This window comes from Aedes aegypti, chromosome 3, assembly GCF_002204515.2.
Source record: "Aedes aegypti strain LVP_AGWG chromosome 3, AaegL5.0 Primary Assembly, whole genome shotgun sequence".
NCBI classification, from domain to species: Eukaryota; Metazoa; Arthropoda; class Insecta; order Diptera; family Culicidae; genus Aedes; species Aedes aegypti.
In genome coordinates this window covers 281,424,693-281,440,980 of record NC_035109.1, presented here as the reverse complement: position 1 = coordinate 281,440,980, position 16,288 = coordinate 281,424,693, and the positions used below count along the sequence as shown (strand labels likewise).

At 36.6% G+C, this 16,288-nt stretch overlaps 1 protein-coding gene across 2 annotated transcripts in view; it reads left to right on the top strand.

Annotated features, from left to right (window-relative positions):
- The window catches only part of LOC5571017 (tetratricopeptide repeat protein 25), a 72,391-nt gene that overhangs the window by 5,846 nt on the left and 50,257 nt on the right, over positions 1-16,288 (top strand). Inside the window, exon 1 of one of the 2 annotated variants that reach the window (XM_021851126.1) lies at positions 9,111-9,297. The exons of the other annotated variant lie outside the window; for it this stretch is intronic. Within the exon in view, the coding sequence (XP_021706818.1) occupies positions 9,268-9,297 (30 nt within the window). The 5' untranslated portion in view covers positions 9,111-9,267. Of the gene's footprint in view, positions 1-9,110; positions 9,298-16,288 lie in introns of those variants that run through there. 2 annotated transcript variants of the gene reach the window in all.

The window sequence follows — 16,288 nt, the reverse complement described above, 5'->3', positions numbered from 1 at the left end:
GGAGCCACGTATAGGGAAGTGAATATATATGATTTTATAGTTTGGGATGGAAAGCAAACTTTTCTGTATGTGTGATAATGAGAAAATGTATAAGTTTGTGAAAGAAAGAATGGATAAGTTAGAGAGTTTATAGGATGTAATAAATTCCTATATCGACTCTTCCAGCTGCAGGTTTGACAGAAACTCGTCTGCGAGTTAAAAATTATTCTGCGGAATAAATATTTAACTCAAAATTCATGACACAAAACTTCACACGATTTGACATTTCTTTGGACTTTGTTTGCAAAATTATGATATTTGATACATTCCAAATTAAGTTTTAGAACCACCAACAAATTTGACACTTACACCGAAGAGCCAATTATGCGGAACTGGGTTATTCCAGATCATTCAAAACCTTTTGAACTATTCTTCTTTTGACTTGACTTTGACTTCTTTTTGACTTCATCAAGTTTGATATGTCGCAACCTATGTCAGGACCGCCAATATAATGCCCACTTCCTCTGGGGTACAAGGTATCTTAAATAGCCTGGCATGTTATCAAGTCATCCAAGAACCATTGAAGTACCCTTCTTTAGCCTTGATTTGGGAATGGATCATTAAAATAACCAAAACGGCCGCTATGGAAAGCATAGATAGCGCCACCGTAGCCTTGTGTGTTTGACAGAACAGCAATGCTGTCACAATGTTAAATCCAATACACAGTGGCGCCTTTGTTTTGATGCGATGAGCTCTTGCAAAAACTTACTTTTTTATTTGTTTTAATTTTTTTTATTTTTTTATTTTTTTTTCAATATTAATTTATTTTGTGTTCATTGTTACATTTAAGTACATGTCAAGTAAAAACTAACTTATTTTCTAATTTACATTGTTAGCATACATTCAACAAATTTCCAAACTTTCTTTTGAACATGGGTCTGTTATTCCATCTGATTTGTAAATCCTCCAACTTATCAAATGATATTTTTTTTCATTGATCCATTTATGAAGTTTGATGTTGCCATCAAGGTTTCAGAACGGACAGTTTAGAGGCCATTTCCCCCAGGGAACCGGGAATCCAGAACAATCTGACATGTGGTCAAGTCATTCAAATTCATTAAAACCACCTTTAGACATAATTTGCAAATTCATGAAAATTGATATGTCGCAAGCCAGGTTTCAGATTCCACCAGTGAACCGGTATTCGGAATAAGCATGTGGCCAAGTCATCCATAAACGGTCGAACTATTTTTATTTGGACGTGGTTTGCTAAATCATGAAGCCATGGACTCGAAATTCAAGTGGTTATTGATTCTTCAAGTGGGATTATTTCAGTACTCCCCGTGATGAATCCAAAATAACGGTGAGTTTCTAATCGTAGACCGCGGTTCCAAAACTAGAAGAATTTTGTGAAAGACTCTGAAAATTCAACTGAAATTTGACGTCAGGCTCGCATGAATGATGAATGCATCCCGATAATAGAAACACATAGAACAGGTTGTGTTCCACATGGGATGTGAAGCCAACGTTATAAGATGTTCAAAACGATTTTCCCAAACACTAGCTAATTCAAAACTTCCTACTGAATATTTTGTTCGAGATCAGCGCAGCGAATTGTATACTGTGACAGTAATGCGTAGAAATACAATAGTGGGACAGTTATGCGTGGAAATTCAACAATGGGACAAATTGACTTGACTTGCTTTTCATTGAGTTTCCGAACAAAGTAAATGTTTGGTAAGTGTTTTCTAAAACTATACGTAAAAACAACCTGTTTGATGACAAAAAGTCAAAATGCAAAAAAGTAACATGGGACAATTATACGGCTTTAGGACATTTCGTCGAATGACATTTGGTCGAATGACGTTTGGTCGAATGACATTTGGTCGAAAGTACATTTGGTCGAAAGGACATTTGGTCGAATGGTCATTTGGTCGAATTGCTTTGCAACTTTTTTTTATGCTGGAATGACGTTTAGCTGAACGGAAATTTGGTTGAAAGCTTATTTTTAAATGGTTTATTATCACTCGGTGAATTTAATTATTGTTTTCTAAGTTTTGCAAAGTTGGTGAGATGATGTATTATTTTAAGTAATCTGAATCATTACCTGTTGTTGAATTAAAAATGGGACATTGTATGTAGTCTTATTCTCAAATTCCATACATCTTTTGATTAAATGAAATTTTCGGAAAAAGTTATTTTATACATTGACTGAAATATTTAGCTCTAGTGAATTTATTATTCTTTGAAAATATCATCATTTCTTGAAAAAATGCTCAAGTTTTTATTTTATTACTCAATGCTGTGAACATGATGCTTGCATTATTTATTATTCTTTTGAAATGTCATCGTTCTTTGCAATGAACTGCTGATCTTCATCTGATGGAAGAATTAGGAGAGAGTGCTTGGGATCTTTCTTTGAATTCCGGGTCTTGCAGCTTACGAAAGTGGATAAGATTTTTGAATGCGGAAATCATAATTAAGACGGCACAAAAAATTGCTTTAAGGAAAACATTTACGGCGAAGTGAATTTTAGGTGTCGGTAACTCTGCTCATGAACTGGCTTATTGTTACTTCAAGTTTAGTGAAATTCCTCAAGCAAATATTTGGCTTTGATGACCTCGGATGAATAACAAAGTTTGCAGTAGAAGCTCTGAATTATTAAAAATGAAAATTGTGCTGATTCTATGTATCGGGTAAAAGAAGACGAGCTAACTGAGGAGACAAAAATGGCTTGCTTCCATTTAAGATCAACTTATCTCGAATTGCAGAACATACCTGAACGAAAAAGGGAAGATTCAAATATGACGTCCATCGTTTTTCGGGATTTCTAGACCCCCCCTCCCCCTCTGTCACGCTTTTTCCAATACCTAATACATGCACTGTCACACTTTCGTAGACCCCTCCCCTCCACCAAATGATGGACGTCATTTTTGGATGACCCCAGCAACATAAAACATTAAAAACGCAAGAGGTACAGAGATTGTTAGTAGAATGTCTGATACTTTTTAAATAATTCAGTCTCTCTTGCTTTGGCGATAAAATGCTACTCTCGACTATAGTCAGACTAAACGTAAAATTCTATTTCCATACCATTAAGATTCGACCACTATCCTTTCCACGAAATGTTGGTTCGACCAAATATCATAAGCTTTCTGTTGCAACTAAACCTTTTCGACCAAATGTCCATTCGACGAAATGTCCATTCGACCAAATGTACTTTCGTCCAAACGTCATTCGACTAAATGTCATTCGACCAAATGTCTTTCGACCAAATGTCATAGATTCCAATTATACTTATAACGGCAGTATAGATATGTTAACTCTATAATAGCACAATATTGGCTCGCAGGACGATTTAAAGTGCTCTATGGTTACTTGGGGTAATGTCTTATACCGAAACAGCAGCAGCAACCCTGCTGCTAACAACCTCTAAAACGATCAAGCAAACATACAAGAAAGTCATGGCCAAGGGCAATATTAAAATTTACCGAATGGTTTCTATAAAACCATTGAACTGCGTTGAACAAAAAGCATACTCTCTTCATTACCTAACTTCTATTTTTGCAAACGTTCTTACGATACCTTGCTAATTCAGATGTGAAGCAACAGCAAAAACACAAAAGCCCAAAACTTGAAATGGTGAACGTTGAAAAGGATAATTAGCCACCATCAGCCGCCCTCGCCCATGGTTTGAATTCAGCAGCAATTTGACATAGGTAGGTACCTACAAAGCTCAAGGACTACAAACGGCTCGTGGATTTTCCCAGACCAAAGTGGAAAAGGTGTTGGCTCAGTCTGTGTGTCGGAAGCATTTAGCTGATGGTTTTGCCGACGATGGACGCCGTCATCGCTTTCGGTGTATTGGGTCGTGGGTGGTGAGGCGTTTATTCTACCAAATCCAAATGAATCCCGATTAATCCACCTTGCTGCAAAGTTTTACTCGATCAACAAGTGACCAAACCAAATTTTATAATAAAAAAAATGGACTTCAAGTTTAGATTGCAGCTCACTTACGAGAATCGGTATGCAATATTATACAGTCATACTTCATAACTAGATATTGAAGGACCATCGAGCTAGGGAGGTATGGAGTTATATACAGTCAGTGCACTATGGTCCAGGAATCAGTTTTAAGCGGAAAGATGCATTTTGAGCTTTAGAATGAAACATTCGACAAAAACGGTCTTCTACAAAGTTGTTTGTATTAGTAAGGTCCTTTGTTTGGTGTTATTTAAAATTAGGGTGGACCACATTTTCATAGAAATTGTGTTACTAACTTTCTTATTTGTAGAAATTATACTATACATGCTTCAGCAAAGTTGTAGACCATTCAATTTCAAGCAACTTCGCTAAAAAAAATTTTTTATATCTCTTAAATTGACCGATTTAGAGCTATTTTACTACGGTGACATAGGGTGGTCCGAACAAAATTTGTTTTCTGGCTCTAGAGTTTTCAATTCAAATTTCTCATCAAAGTAGTCTATGAAACACTTTTAGAGCTTTGAAAAATGCGTAGTTTGGTGAGTGAAGAAACTCGTTATCTCTTTCCGTTTGGGAGTTATTATTGTTTTTCTCTCAAAAACATGCCTACTTCGATTGTGAATATTTCTGATTGGGGAAAACATAAAAAATATCTTTTGAAGGCATTTAAAAGACAAAAAAAAATTGTAAATTATATCAAAAAATTACAGATGTGTTATTTTTGTAACTCTAATAAAACACCTTGAAAATCAAATATTTTTTATCACAAAAACTTTAATAACTTTTGAACTAACATAGATATCAGCAATATTTTTGTATGAAAATTTGCGTTTTGTTAAGTTCTAAAAGTCGTTCATAGACGACTTTGACGAGAAACTAATATTAAAAACACTAGAATTGAAAAACTGATTTTTGTTGGACCACCCTTTGATGATTAGGAAAAAATGCTCTAGATTGGTCAAATTTTAAGCTACAGAAAAACTTTTTTTGGCAAAGTTGGTCAAAATTCTAAGTTCTACCGCTTTGCCTAAAAGTATATACCAGTATTTTTGCAAATAAAAAAGTTGATTATATGATTTGGGTGAAATTGTGGACCACCCTAGTTTTGAATGACTCAGTATGAAAGCCTACATTTTTATAAACAATTTTGTAGAAGATCATTTTTGTCTAAAATTTTATTTTCACGCTCAAAATGCAAAATAATAAAGAAATACATACCATGTAAATCTTCAAAATAGTTTTAAAGCCCTATCTTTCTTATTTCAGATTTCTGGTCAAAGCGGTCTATGAACGACTTTTAGAACTTAACAAAACGTTAATTCTCATGCAAAAAGATTGATGATATCTTTTTTAGTTCAAAAGTTATCAAAGTTTTTCTGCTTAAAATCATTTGTTTTAAGGACATTTTATTAGAGTTACAAAAATAACACATTTGTAATTTTTTGATATAATATACAATTTTATTTTGTCTTTTGAATGCCGTCAAAAGATATTTTTTATGTTTGCCCCAATCAAAAATATTCACAATCAAAGTAGGCATGTTTTTGAGAGAAAAACAACAATAACTCCCAAACGGAAAAAGATAACGAGTTTCTTCACTCACCAAACTACGCATTTTTCAATATTCTAAAAGTGTTTCATAGACTACTTTGATGAGAAATTTGAATTGAAAACTCTAGAGCCAGAAAACCAATTTTGTTCGGACCACCCTATGTCACCGTAGGAAAATAGCTCTAAATCGGTCAATTTAAGAGATATAAAAAAACTTTTTTTGGCAAAGTTGCTTAAAATTGAATGGTCTACAACTTTGCTGAAGCATGTATAGTATAATTTCTACAAATAAGAAAGTTAGTAACACAATTTCTATGAAAATGTGGTCCACCCTAATTTTAAATAACACCAAACAAAGGACCTTACTAATACAATCAACTTTGTAGAAGACCGTTTTTGTCGAATGTTTCATTCTAAAGCTCAAAATTCATCTTTCCGCGTAAAACTGATTCCTGGACCACTGTGCAGTGACATAAGTTAGTAGCCAAATGCTGTTTTTCCATACAAAATGCCCAAGTTTGGGGAGCTGTATCTCAGCTTCTGGTTGTCCGAATTGGCTGAAATTTGGATGAGAAACTACAAATAACTTGAAATTTCACTTGTTAAGGAATTATAACATTGCAGTCATTTTCCATAGAGTTTCAGAGGGTTGTTCAAAGACAAAAGTAAGTAACCGAGAGACTTTTTTATTTAATTCGAAAACGGTAAGTTGTGGGTTGTTGGTCTGTTCCGCAAAATTGTTCAATTTCAGAAGTCACACAAATTTGCAGAACACACCAACTTCCCAAAACTTATCGTTTTCGAATTAAATTAAAAAGTCTCTCGGTTACTTACTTTTGTCTTTGAACAACCCTCTGAAACTCTATGGAAAATGACTGCAATATAATAATTCCTTTGCAGGCAAAACATCAAGTTATTTGTAGTTAGTTGTCCAAATTCCAGCCAATTCGGACTACCAGAAGCCGAGATACAGCACCCCAAACCTGGGCATTTTGTATGAAAAAACACCATTTGGTTACTAACTTATGTCACTGACTGTAACCAGTGCTGTTAAATGTCAAAATTTTGGAAAAATTAAAATGCTTATAGCACTTTCCCATGTGAACTATCACATGAGCAAGTATTGCCAACCGATACTAATTCGAAAAAAATCATCGGAAAAAACATTTTCCAATGACTTTTTTCACAGGGAACGATGATATTAGCAATATTCAATTGTCAAAGTCACGTGATATTCATGACATTTAACAGCACTGACTGTAACACAAAACCTGTGCATATACGCAAACAAATTTTGTTGTATAATCTACTGAATCCATGGTAGAATTAAGAACTGCACCAACGATTTTCAACCGACTACAAAAATCTGTTAAGTTTACTATAATCTGGTAAAAATCACTGAGCAGTGCAGTAAATGTGACGGTGTCCTTAGAAGCCTCGACTACATAGCATTGTATTTCGATCCGTGACACTCACCTTACAACATAGTGTGGTCAAAAGTACAATGTCAAACTTGTCAAATCAATAATGTTTCTAGTCATAAATACTGCTATTCTGGTTAAATAAACCGAACATATTTTTTGTGTAGTGATGTTGACTATGTTTTGGTAATGTTGACAGATTTATGTAGTCGGTTGAAAATCGTTGGTGCAGTTCTTAATTTTACCATGGATTCAGTAGTTTCTACAATAAAATTGATTTCAGTGTATGCGATCCAAGCAATGAGAATATATACCAAGGTGTGGAAGAAGAAGCAATGGCTATGAATTGGTAAAGAGAAAATAATGTTAATAAAAATAACTACGTCACTAATTTACACGGCTTCTTATGGGGCTCACTCGCTTGTAGTTGTGAGACATTTTGCACCATACACGGATGTCACGCACACTGAATTTCATTTCCACACCTCGGTACCGTTTTGATTCATATTACGGACAGCTTCAAATTCCGGACACTCTACTTTATATGGGAAACATTTCACATGAAATGTTTCAAATATTGCCGTTCAAAAATTCCAATTTTCGTGGCTCGTTTTAATAAACATTTTCCATGAAAATCTATGAAAATTTATAATTTCCAGCTGCATTAGACGTCTATTTAGAGGTTTGACGATTTCAATTGATGATTTGACTTTTCCATTTATGATTTTCATGAGCTGTCCGGAATTCGAATCAAAGTGTCCGGAATATGGGGCAAAAGTGAGTAAGTGTCCGGAATAAGAATCACAAAAAGTGCACACATTTCTATTTATTTTAAATTATTCATGTTGCGAGAATAAAATCTTCACCCGCCATTCGAAAGTTAAGTATTTTGAAGGCTCGACAACGTGGAGGAATCTTACAGAATGATTTATTGTATATGCTGTTTGATGAGTTATACTTCACTGAGGCCTTAAGTGTCCGTAATATGAATCAAAACGGTATATATTCTCATTGCGATCCAAGGGACCATCGAGGTAGCCGTGGTCGAAATATCGAGTAATGGAAAGTTGCTAGCACCAAGGTATCTAGAACGGAGGTACCCCAATGTGTCAGATTTCCCATCCCGTTATTTTGAAATGCCAAGTGACAGCTGGCGAGTTTGTTTTGGTTGTTTGGATACCAGGTGCATGGCGTGACAAATTAGGTATAGAATGATTTTTTTACACCCATATCTGTGTGGAATACGCGGCAGAGTATCTGAATTCCTTTACTGTGTGCACTAATAGTAGAATGACTTTGAACGAGTTAAAGTTACAAGAATACAACCGTCACCGTCAGACGGTAATACCGTGGCATATCCTCTCTTTCATCGGTGGACCGTCGGTGGTGGGTGGCACCCGCAGAACTATTCGAAATATTCACATTTACCTGCACAATTGCATGTGTTAACCAACTATTCAAATTGGTAATCAACTTTTCTGCGACTCAAAACACCGGGATTCCGCAGAATATTACATTAATGACGGAAGTTTGATTTGCGACAGCTCATAAATGCTGGAGACAATTTTCACTTCACAGTGTTTATGTTTGTTGGAGTAAACATTCCCTAACAACCCCATAGAAACGGTAGAGTGAAAAACAGTGTACACAAACCCGTCAGCTAGCCAACTCGCCAGCTGTCACTTTCACCTTTCCCGCAGCTAACCACACCGCGCACCCACTGACTGCTTAGATCGGTAAACCTGTCATTATAAAAACCTTGGCTAGCACTGTTTCACATTAATGATTGGGTTAAATCAGGTCCATCACACTCGGGCTCAGATGTGGTACCCAATCAATTCTAGTACTGCATTTGGTCCCTCGGTAGTGTAAAAGGTACCCAGGTTTGACAGATCGCAGTACACTTTTCACGGCATTCTAGATTACCTTATGAGCCATAAAATGTTGGGCAACTCCAAGGGACATGGAGGTCTTTAATTTGTCTTTGGTTAAATCATCGAAAAACATAATAGTAATAGTAATTTCGTTAAATTCAGTTGAAAAATTGACTCTTCAAAGATTGTATGACCTTTCCCACAATCCATGGTGTATGAGAAGAGTAAAACCATGACAATTGCCGCACGTGGTTTGCAATGCAAATTTTAAGCTCTGCATAAGTACTTCCCGATTGGTAACCGTTAGTCCTTTGCAAACTAACGAGAGTGAAAGTTGGTCGCGCGCGTAAGCTTTCGAATAAAGCGGATATAGTTGGATTGGATGCGATTACAATTTTGCACTTGGACCCATTCAAGGATTTACGCATTTACTAAAGGATTAATTTATTGGCAGCGGGATGAATCGTCCAAGATTCAATATTCCCTTGGTAATAATTATTTGTGGTAGTTCAAATCAGCAGATGTAGCACTAAACACATTAAAGATTAATAGCAATCAATGATTAAAACTAAATTATTTCCACCTCAATCAAAAAGTGATTTATAAAAACGTTTCAACTGTGAGATAATCTCAAAACTTTGAAAGCTATTTCACGAATTTAGTTTCAAAGTGTTTGGTTTCGATTTCCGCACATTCCAGGATCTTTTCGATTCGTTCCAACCTAACCCACGATATCCGAGTGCTCTCAGTTAATAACTGTAATGTTGAACCTAGAATACTGAGCTGAGAAACAGGACCTAGTGGGGAAAAAAAAAACAAACAACAATTGATCAAGATGTTTGTCGAGCTATTTGATTAATGATTTGATTAAAAACTCATATTGAGTTTTTTAAGAAATACAAAACACAACGTTGAATAACTTCAAGGATTTTCAAGTATTCGTTAATAAATACCACTAATTACAGTTCCAGGAATTTATTCATAAATACACCCGATTCTGTTTTTGCACGGGGGATGCGTACCGTGCAAAAAAAGTAACAACATTTCTCGACGTTTCATGCAAAAATAAGGTTTTGGTGGAAAAAAATGTATGGAAACTTTTTTTGCACGGCCGTGTTAAAAAATCCGTGCAAAAACAGAATCGGGTGTATTTCCTCATGAGCTTTACTCTTGGAATTCCTACAAGGATAATTTCTGACATGCTCTCTAATTTTTTTTAGGAATCAATGAAGGAATACTTTCAGGAATTCCGTCAAACTCTTTCAATTCCTTTTTTGAAAAAGCTTTTTAGCGACTCTTAACGAAATGCATCAAAGATTTTTTTTTCCAAGAGATGCTTTTGTGAAAAATTTTTTCAAAACTTATCATAACTAATTCTGGAAGATTTTTTGAGTAAAAATCGAATATCTGAAGGAATGTCTAAAAGAATTCTTAGAGGTATTCTCAAAGATATCTTTAGACAATTTTTTTTTGAGTTGTAGGTTGCATTCCAAGAAGAATTTACAGATGATTTATTTGGCTGGAATAGGCCATAATCTTTTTCGGTGAGCATAATTCAGTGCTTCTATTTATACAGGGTCAATAACGGCGCCGGCCACGTCCTTGCAGTCAGGTGTGAATGAGGGAAGGAATGTTAGTGTGTAACCTTTGCTATTTGGAGACCGTGTTTGCCTCTGCATCTCCACAAAGGTTACCGGGAGGGATGTTTGTTAATGGGGAGGATCGTTGGGTCACTGGATTCTCTTTGATGAGTGATTAGACCATGATAAACAATTATTTGTGAGATATAAACATGTTTGTAAATATTATATTTTCAATACGGTAATGATCGTTTATTTTGTTCTCAAACGCTAACAGTTGACGCCAGCGGCAAAAATTAAAGACAACAACCTTTCGAACATTCAGTTTCTCTTACCGGCCGCACTGATGTTTGTATTCCATTCACTGATCGCGCTACGCTGGATTCTCAAATTTCTCAAACTTTCAACACAAGCGCATGGTAGAATGGTAGTCGGCAAGTTGTCAAAACGTATGGAAAATATTGAATAACGTAAATTGCTTGCAATCAGGAAACAGGATCAAAAAAGTAGTGATTATAAATCAAGTGTAAAGTGAACCATCCAAAGTTTGTTGACCAAAAAGCTAAACGCAAAATTCATACAGCTGTCAGAACGAAAGCATGTGTTACCATGAAAGCATGTGTTACCATGAGTAAAATCATATGAAAAGAAAAATAATCTCAATTGGCTGGACCATCACAGAACACTCTTATGCTGTCGACAGTGGCGAACCTTTCAAAGTTCGTTGAATAAAGTGAACCTTCTGCAAATCTACACATATAGTGTCGAACCATACAAAGTTTTTTTTTAATTACAAAAATAAAGGTAAGAAGAAAGGGATGTTTTGAAAAATGAATTATGATAAGAGTATGCCGACACTCACAGTGACAAACCATTCAAAGTTTGTTGAAATATCATAGTGCCATCGTTGTGCAGTCATACATATTTACAGCTTTAAAATAAAACCATGAAACGAGCTCACCAATTAATCCTTCATTCTTGACTGAGCAGCCACAATCCACTTTCAGCTTCACTTACAGCATACAGACTCCGCTCAGAAACAAACAAGGCTCAAAGCAGGAAAAAAAATCACCGGACTCTCCCAGCAAATCGCGCACAAAATTAGGGGAAATAAGGAAGCACAAAACCGACTCGTTTGCTCGGGCTCTTGCGAGGCACTGCCTGGCAAATCACGCGCAAATCGAGGAAAAAAAAACAAAGCACATAACCGACTCATCTGCTCGGGCACATTCGAGGCACTACCCAGTAAATCTCGCGCAATTCGAGGCAAACAAAACACCAAACCGACTTTTCTGCTCAGGTTCTTTGCAGGCACTCTCAGTGTAAAGTCATTATTTTGGCAAAACAAAGTTGCAAGTAAAACCTTTTTACTTCTTCATTTTGAACAAAATATTTATGGATCATTCCATAACAAGTGTCCACAGCACGTGTCACCAATCAATCAAGTTTTAATGAAATGTTCATTAACTTCAAACATGCGAAAACCCAATTTTCATGCTAATGTCCCTTCGGCCAATTAAATCACCTCTCGTGACAATAAATTTGAAACAAAATCTATGATTTTGTTTACATTCTTAAAAACTATTATATATAGAGAAGCAAAGACCTTCAGCATTTTTGAAGGAATTTGTTAGATGAATCCTGAAAAAAAAATTGTGATGGGTACCCACGTTAATTTGACCACTTATAATCTGAACACTTTTTGATTTGTACCACACTAATTCACATATCGCTAAAATTTAAGGTGAAGATGCATCGAAGCCAAACCTCAAATTTTCAAGAGCACAAATCTAGAGAACTAGACAGTGGTTTGGCTGGTGGTGACCAGGGAGTACTTTGCGAAGGCCCAAGCTGTCCGATTAGTTTTTCGCGCGCTCGGAGTGTTTTTTCGGTGACGTCGTTCGCTTGCTTAGTGCTTTGCGAAGATCCCAAGCTGTCCGATTAGTTTTTCGCGCACCGGAGTGTTTTTTCGGTGGCTTCGTTCGCTTGCTTAGTGTTTTGCGGAGGCCCAAGCAGTCCGATTCATTTTTCGCGCGCTAGGAGTATTTTTTTCAGTTAGCGCTTCATTCGTGCGCCATCGGAGTTATTTGATATGCCTGCTTATACGTGTTGATGCTGCGATTGTAACTGTTCAGTCGAGGATGGATTATCAATTGGTGAGCTCGTTTCATGCTTATAATAACACATTTGTATCATAACATGAAGATGTGAAGATGCAGAGGTATACTCGGTCTTTAGTAACAATGGATGTCACACTAACATTCCTTCCCTTCCCCGATGACCGTAAGGACGTGGCTGGCTCCGTTATTGACATTACTAATTTCAGAGTCCTCGAAAATGTACAAATGGTATGCTACTCCCAAGCTACATCTGTTGGTTACCTGTACAATTTCGATGATTCTTGTCAATCACGGAGTAGCAACTACGAATTGTACGGTCATCAATGCTCATGCTCATGCTCATGGTCACTCGCTGGTGGTGATCAATCGATTAAGTTTTCAGCTTGAACGGCTGTTTAGTTCTCTAGATTTGTGCTCTTGAAAATTTGAGGTTTGGCTTCGATGCATCTTAACCTAAAAATGGTTTAAATGTGACCTAGCTCATGCAACGGAATAATAGTCAACGTGGGATGTCGTGTAATGAAACGCAGAAACAAAAAACAAAAAAAAAAACAAAGGTGATCAGAAATACGGCGGTAGGTTAACTAAAAATTCACATTAAAACTGAACTCCGATGGTTTGCATAAGGTATTGTTCATATTAGCAAGGTTTGCACGGTACAGTGCACTATGGTCCAGAAAGCAGTTTTACGCGGAAAGATGCATTTTGAGCTTTAGAATGAAACATTAGACGAAAACGGTCTTCTACAAAGTTGTTTGTATTAGTAAGGCCTTTTGTTTGGTGTTATTGAAAATTAGGGTGGTCCAAGTTTTCATAGAAATGGTATAACAAACTTTCTTATTTGTAGAAATTATATTATACATGCTTCATTTAAGCTGTAAACCATTCGATTTCAAGCAACTTTGCCTATAAAAGTTTTTTTATATCTCTTAAATTGACCGATTTAGAGCTTTTTTCCTATGGTGATATAGGGTTGTCCTAGCCAAATTGGTTTTCTGGCTCTAGCGTTTTCAATTCTAATATCTCATCAAAATAGCATATGAAACACTTCTAGAGCTTTGAAAAGTGCGTAATTTGGTGAGTGAAGAAACTCGCTATCTTCTTCCGTTTGGGAGTTATTGTTGTTATTCTCTCAAAAACATGCTTCCATACATTTTTTTCCGCCAAAATCTTATTTTTGCATGAAACGTCAAGAACTGGTGTAACTTTTTTTGCACGGTTTTTGAAATTTTGAACTGATAACTTTTTTTGCACGGTACGCATCCCCCGTGCAAAAACAGAATCGGGTGTATCTCTGATTGGGGCAAACTAAAAAAATATCTTTTGACGGCATACAAAAGACTCGGAAATCCGTTTATGATCTCTACACTCAGGCAAATGGACTATCGATAAACATAGGAATCCCTTATGAAAATTCGCCACAAGGAATCGGGTTGAAATTCATAAATTTGCCTTATGAAACCGAAATTTGAAAACAAAAATAGTTTTCGCGGCAACCTGGAATTGAACCAAGGACCTTGCTATCGATAGACTCGTACGTACACCCCGCGCCTATCGACGCCTTGGTGTGGAGTGATGCTAAAACGATACATAAAGCGTTCGTATTGCGATAATCGTTCCATCTTTCATAATGCAAAAAGTATGAATTTCGATAGTCCAGTTCGCTGCGTGTAGAGACTGAAAGCCGAAAACCCAAGAAGTTTTGACATACATTTTAGGGTCAAAGTACGCTATATTAAAGTGATTATTTTCATGTTCAAAAACATTGTATCGGGTAAAGGAAAGTTGATTGTATTGTTCTCAGCACTCGTATACGTTGTTTTTTTTTTTTATTATGTATTGTCAAACAAACATAGGCAGTGGTATTAATGGAGATTCTTTTCAAGTAGCTGGTTTATTGATTCCTTTTTTGGTGGTCTACCGTATTTCATAGATTTTTTCGAAGGCTTTAACTTGACTGCAACAGAAACAATATTACAATATTACAACTTTTGTGATTTTCTGACAAGTCAAGAAGACTTTCGCGGGTTTAGGGAGTTCTGTTTGATCTTTCGACCTTGACACTTGCTTTTCCCGGGGCAAGCGACGAGGGCAGGATCAAACATGTCGCGCGTCGGTCTCGTAAGTGAAAATGTGGCGTGATCGGTGAGTTCGGTTGAAGAAAGTGAAAAAGTGCCGCGATCGGTTAGTTCTGTTTGATCTTTCGACCTTGACACTTGCTTTTGCCGGGGCGAGCGACGAGGGCAGGATCAAACATGTCGCGCGTTGGTCTAGTAAGTGAAAAAGTGGCGTGATCGGTGAGTTCGGTTGGAGTTACTGAAAAAGTGCCGCGATCGGTTAGTTCTGTTTGATCCTTCGACCTTGACGCTTGCTCCTGGGCAGTGCGTCAAGAAAGCCCGAACAGTTTTTTTTAATTCTTTTTGGGTCGCGCGCTTATTTATTTTTCCTGAGTGCTTTTTTATAGCCGAGCAAACGAGTGAAGCCGAAAGTGGATTGTGGCTGCTCAGTCAAGGATAACGGATCAATTGGTGAGCTCGTTTCATGCTACTATTTCTAATCTATAAAATATGTATGACTGCACATTCAATCGTTACAATGGTGGGATGTAAATATGATTTTTCAACAAACTATGGATGGTTCGTCACTGTGAGTGTCGACACAAACTCTGATTCATGATTTATTTATGTTTAACATTTTTTTTTCAGAACACCTCTTATATACCTTTATTTTTGCAATTAAAAAAAACTTTGAATGGTTCGACACTACAAGTGTAGACTTGCGAAAGGTTCACTTTATTCAACAAACTTTGGATGGTTCGCCACTGTAAATGTCGGCATAAGAATAAGAGTGTTCTATGATGTCCCAACCAATCGAGTTTTTTGTTTCTTTTCAAATGAGTAAAATATAATAACACATGCTTTCGTCCTGACAGCTGTAGGAATGTTACATTTAGGTATTTGTTCAACAAACTTTGAATGGTTCGTCACATCAAGTGTCGGCATAATTTTCCTCTACATAGAAATTGTTCATATCAAATGAAAATATTATATTTACGTATAAGCATGTATATATCTCACAAATCATTGTTTATCATGGTCTAATCGCTTATCAAAGTGAATCCTATGACCCAACGATCCTCCCCATTAACAAACATCCCTCCCAGTAACCTTTGTGGAGATGCAGAGGCAAACACGGTCTCCAAAAAGCAAAGGTTACACACTAACATTCCTTCCCCCAATCCCACCTGACTGCAAGGACGTGGCCGGCGCCGTTATTGACCCTGTATAAATAGAGGCACTGAATTATGCACACTGAAGAAGAATATGGCCAATCCCAGCCGAACTTCTAGTTGATTCTTTGTGCATTTTCACTGACTTCGGTTAATCACGGAATAGCAACCATTGATATGTGTAGTCAGTCTAAGCTAAGCTAAGCTAGTCAAGAAGACTTTCGCGGGTTTAGGCTTATGATATAAACTGACTGGACCAATAAACATTTTGAGATGTTCAAACTAGTTGAGCACCATAAATGTGACCGAAACGTCAGGTGTAGAACGGAAATCCGTTTATGATCTCTAGAGACTGAAAGCCAAAAACCCAAAAACATAACCTCCATCACAGTCGATTCCTGTACATGTCAAAACTTCTCCAACCTGATGTCCCGGAACTCTATGCTGTCTCTTTTAGTTTCCCGAATAAGTTTACCTTTTCAACCCGATATTTTCATTCCATGATCGCTCTCTCTCTCTATCTTTATTAACGAGATCGCAAGCCCTGAGC